This window comes from Toxotes jaculatrix, chromosome 11 (assembly GCF_017976425.1).
Source record: "Toxotes jaculatrix isolate fToxJac2 chromosome 11, fToxJac2.pri, whole genome shotgun sequence".
Taxonomy (NCBI): domain Eukaryota; kingdom Metazoa; phylum Chordata; class Actinopteri; family Toxotidae; genus Toxotes; species Toxotes jaculatrix.
The window spans coordinates 25,684,339-25,689,623 of NC_054404.1; the positions used below are offsets into that span (position 1 = coordinate 25,684,339).

The 5,285-nt window shown below is 41.6% G+C and overlaps 1 protein-coding gene across 1 annotated transcript; it reads right to left on the bottom strand.

Annotated features, from left to right (window-relative positions):
* Nucleotides 1-318: 318 nt before the first annotated feature.
* LOC121189291 (neoverrucotoxin subunit alpha-like) lies at nucleotides 319-2,086 on the bottom strand (the record flags this gene model as incomplete). The annotated part of the gene is made up of 3 exons (XM_041049245.1): nucleotides 319-780; nucleotides 1,433-1,592; nucleotides 1,929-2,086. Coding segments are annotated over 3 exons (780 nt in total), but the record flags the coding sequence as incomplete, so codon positions are not given.
* Nucleotides 2,087-5,285: the final 3,199 nt, after the last annotated feature.

The following is a 5,285-nucleotide window of genomic DNA, read 5'->3' on the forward strand; positions in this document are numbered from 1 at the left end:
GACAAGTTCATGATTAGAATCTTAAAGTAAGTCAGAAATCTTTTTCTCCTGTAATAATCGTAGCTTCCATCTTTAAAGGACTGGAAGAGGAAGAAGTTTACAAGGAATCATTTAGAAGAGTTTAACAAATAAACTGCTTTAATACATGAATCTGAAAAGGTGTGTGAGAGTGAAAGAGACAGACATGTACAGACTGAACTATCTGTTCAACAGTGAGAGAGTTTCTCTAACAGGAGGAGACTCTCTCTGCTACACTCTACACAGAGACACTGAGGAACCAGACAACAAGGACCTGAACCCAAACCCAGGATACAGAGGTTCAGTGAATGTGGTGTTGAAGGTGTAGAGGTGGATCAGTGAGTCAGAGGAGACTCTGTAGAAGGACAGAGAGCCAGCAGGACAGTCCACATACACTGCTACTCTGTGAGAGACAGAGGAAGATGATGAAGAGGAGGAGGAGGAGACAGGTGCCCCTCTGTTATTGTGACAAACACAGTAACCACCATCAGAGCAGAACAGTCTCCAGGACTGATCGTTCCAGCCAAACACACAGTTTTCTCTGTCTCCTTTCCTTCTGATTCCTCTGTAACTCACTGATATATAAACTCCTCCTCTCCACTCGACCTCCCAGTAACAGCGACCAGTCAGACCATCACTACACAGCAGCTGAGGCCACGGGTCAAATCTGTCAGGATGATCAGGATATGACTGATCCTCCTCCACAAGTGTCACCTTCCTGTTGTTGTCAGACAGTTTGATCTTTCTGTTTACTGTGTTTGTGTCGATGATGAGTTCACAGAAATCTGATGGAGAGAAGAAGATACAACACAGCTGCAGTTATTGATCTATCACCTGATCATTGATTGACACTTTGAAGATGGGTGAATGTGAGCTGCTTTGTTTTCAGGAATCAAATGAAAACCACACTTACACTTCCTCAGACCTGGTCTCAACCATCGGACTCCACCAGGCTCCACCCTAAAAGGAGGAGGGGGGTTAGACCAGCACATTCTCTTTCAGCATGCAAACATGGACATTACATGGCTCTCATACACAGATGCTTTGATTATTCTGTTCATTCAGCAAAGAGACAAAGGACCTGGAGTCCTTATCTTGGAATTATACGGAGCAGGGAGGTGACATGGAGGAAAGATTTCATCATTTGTCTTCTCCATTTCATATCACTTTTGGTGTCAGACACAACAAAAGATCTCAGAATGACAAGATCAGGATCTCAGAGAGGTTCAGCTGATTATTGATCATGGATATTTTAGAAGACAGAGACATGTTGAATTGTTGTTGTTGTTGAATTCAAAGCACTTCTGTAGAGATCTGTCATCAGCTGTGACACACTAAATGTTTCCAGCTCTTCCTCCTCTATCACACACTGTCTGTGGCTGCAGCTAGCCTCTCCATACCTGAGGGTGTCCAGTCTCCAGTGTGGATCCTTCAGTCCAGCAGACAGCAGCTTCACTCCTGAGTCTCCTGGATGATTGTAGCTCAGGTCCAGCTCTCTCAGATGGAAGGGGTTGGAGCTCAGAGCTGAGGCCAGAGAAGCACAGCCTTCCTCTGTGATCAGACATCCTGCCAGCCTGCAGACACACACAACATCACACAGGAACCCTCTGTCAACACCTGCTGCTCTGTTTTGTTGTTCTTTTTTGTTCATATTTTTGTTTATGGTTCTGGTCCATTTTAGTCCAGGTTCACTGTATTTAAGGCAAATTCCTTAAACATCTATAGGATTAAAAAAATCAACAACTGAAACAAAAAAAAGAGAAAATGATGAATAATTGTCTGAGTCTAGAAAGTTCTTCTGAACTTCAGTAAAATTTACTTTGAACAATCCTACACAAGTTGGCTGTTTATCCACTGATGTAAATCAGATATGAGCAAATCATCAGATCAACAGTTTGATGGATCCTGACCTGAGAGTCTCCAGGGTACAGTGTGGACTCTTCAGTCCAGCAGACAGAAGCTTCACCCATGAATCCTGCAGGTTGTTGTTACTCATGTCCAGGTCTCTCAGATTAGAGGACTGGGAGCTGAGAACTGAGGACAGAGCTTCACAGCTTCTCTCTGAGAGGTTACAGCTGCTCAGTCTGAAGAGGAAACAATGAAGAAAAAGTCAAATAACATTTGTGTTGAAAGGACAATCAAAGTAACAAAACTCTCAGTTTGCTCATTTCTCAACAGGTTGGAGACATGACAGTTAAATTATGACACAATCAGTAAAAGACATGTACAGTCAAGGCCGTAAGTATTTGGACAGTTACACGTTATGTCCTTCGGGCTCTCAGCACATTGACTTTAAAATATAATAATGGATACTACAGTCAATGACTGCAAAGAATTTTACACTAAATATTAAATCTGATGAGTTTGTTTCACTTCATGTGTATCTGTCCAGTTACTTATGAACCAATAAAAGGGCTGAATCTCCCACACAATTCTTTCTTTACTGATGTCAACCTGCTCAAATTAAAGCTGAGACTTGGCTCTTTAATGTAGGATCCATTATTTTAATTCAGATTCAAATACTCCAAATACTTCAGGTCTCGACTGTAACTGTGTTAATGTTGGTACCTGATTTTATTTAGTTTGAATCCTCTGATAAAATTGTTTATTAGTTGTAAGTACAAGGCAGGTGTGTCTCAGCAGGTAGAGAAGTTTGTCCATTAATCACAGCTCTCCTCCTCAACATCAAATGTCCTCAGGCTAAAAGCCTCAACCTCAAACCAGAGGTTGACAAGGTGCCAGACCAGCACCTTGTATGGTAGCTGGCTACCATCTGTGTGTGTGAATGGGTGAATGAGAGGCAGCATGTAAAGAGCTGTGGGTAAAAGTTCTATATAAACGCAGCCATTTACCAGTTTTTAGGTTTAGTCTGTGAAATCTGAGTCATAATTTTTGAGTCTGAGGATTTTTAAGCTCAAGCTGTCTCCATCACTGTTGTGTTCAGTTACCATGGTTACAGCTGTTTAATTGTTGACTCACACACTGACCATGTGACTTTGCTCTGCAGATAAAACAAGAGACTGACTCTCCTCAGTAAATTAACTTCTCATTAGAAACTGCTCACTTAGCATTAGCGTCAGCGTTAGCATTAGCACCAGCACCAGTATCAGCATTAGCATTAGCACAGCTACCTGTCCTCTCCGCTGCAGAGCAGCTGATCTTTCAGGAGCTGACTGACTAAAATCCTCTTTAGTGTCTGGGTTTATCTTGAGAGGAGATGCTAAAACATGGGACAATGTAGAGATATTTCATTAGTGAACATGTAGAGGAAGATCTAGATGTTTGATTGTCTACATTAATCCTCAGCTTACTCATGTAGTGAGACTTTATATTAAATTATTAGCATTAACTATCAGGATTATTAATTAGTTAATGTGTATATATACCTGAGAGTCTCCAGGGTACAGTGTGGACTCTTCAGTCCAGCTGACAGAAGCTTCATCCATGAATCCTGCAGCTTGTTGTGACTTAGGTCCAGGTGTCTCAGACTAGAGGACTGGGAGCTGAGAACTGAGGACAGAGCTTCACAGCTTCTCTCTGAGAGGTTACAGCTGCTCAGTCTGAAGAGGAGACAATGAAGAAAAAGTCAAATAACATTTGTGTTGAAAGGACAATCAAAGGAACAAAACTCTCAGTTTGCTCTGCAGCTCACAGCAAACTAACAGACTTGCATTTGAAAACTGGGCCAAACATCAAACACAGATTTGTTGAGTGAAGCAGAAATATCAGCTCTTTATCCACCTGCTAACCAATGAGGAGTTTCTACATTGATGATCATCTTTCATTGGCTCTGATTCAAATCCTTTCTATTTTATTCTCAACAATTTGGAGACATGACAGTTACATATGACACAATCAGTAATAAACAGACATTTAGAGTCATAGTATTCACATAGACATGTTTTGTTCTTCGGGCTCTCAGCACATTGACTTTAAAATATAATAATTGATACTACAGTCAATGACTGCAAAGGATTTTACACTAAATCAGAGGACAATCAAAGTAACAAAACTCTCAGTTTGCTCATTTCTCAACAAGTTGGAGACATGACAGTTAAATTATGACACAATCAGTAAAAGACATGTACAGTCAAGGCCGTAAGTATTTGGACAGTTACACGTTATGTCCTTCGGGCTCTCAGCACATTGACTTTAAAATAAAACAATCGATACTACAGTCAATGACTGCAAAGAATTTACACTAAATATTAAATCTGATGAGTTTGTTTCACTTCATGTGTATTTGTCCAGTTACTTTTGAACCACTAAAAGGGCTGAATCTCCCACACAGTTCTTTCTATACTGATGTCAACCTGCTCAAATTAAAGCTGAGACTTGGCTCTTTAATGTAGGATCCATTATTTTAATTCAGATTCAATGTGCTGAAGCTCAGAACTCAGAGATGATGATAAGGAATTAAAGACGAGAGGAATTTATTTTCCCTCCTGCTGAGTAAAATAGCAGAGTCTTTATATAATGATGAATAAATCCTACTACCTATACACTTACAGAGCTTTGTTAGAGGCTTTGACAACTGGCAGCAGCTTCAGAAGAGCCTCCTCTGAAGCAGAGTATTTCTTCAGGTCAAACACGTCTAGATGTTTTCCTGATGACAGTAAAATGAAGACCAGAGCTGACCATTGAGCAGGAGACAGTTTATCTGTGGAGAGACGTCCTGAACTCAGGGACTGTTGGATCTGCTCCACTAGAGAACGATCATTCAGTTCATTCAGACAGTGGAACAGGTTGATGCTTTGGTCTGCAGAGGCAGTCTCTTCAATCTTCTTCTTGATGTACTGGACTGTTTGCTGATTGGTCTGTGAGCCACTTCCTGTCTGTGTCAGCAGACCTCGTAGGAGAGTCTGATTGGTCTGCAGTGAAAGACCCAGGAGGAAGCGGAGGAACAAGTCCAGGTGTCCATTTGGACTCTGTAAGGCCTTGTCCACAGCCCTCTGGTAGAGCTGCGCTGGATCAGGTTTGTCTCTGAACAGTTTAGACCAGTTGGAGGTTGATTGTTCTTCTGACAGCAGATTGACTCCAGAGTTGATGAAGGTCAGATGGACATGAAGAGCAGCCAGAAACTCCTGAAGACTCAGATGGACGAAGCAGAACACCTTGTCCTGGTACAGCCCTCTCTCCTCTTTAAAGACCTGTGTGAACACTCCTGAGTACACTGAGGCTGCTCTGATATCGATGCCACACTCTGTCAGGTCTGATTCATAGAAGATCAGGTTTCCTTTCTGCAACTGCTCAAAAGCCAGTTTTCC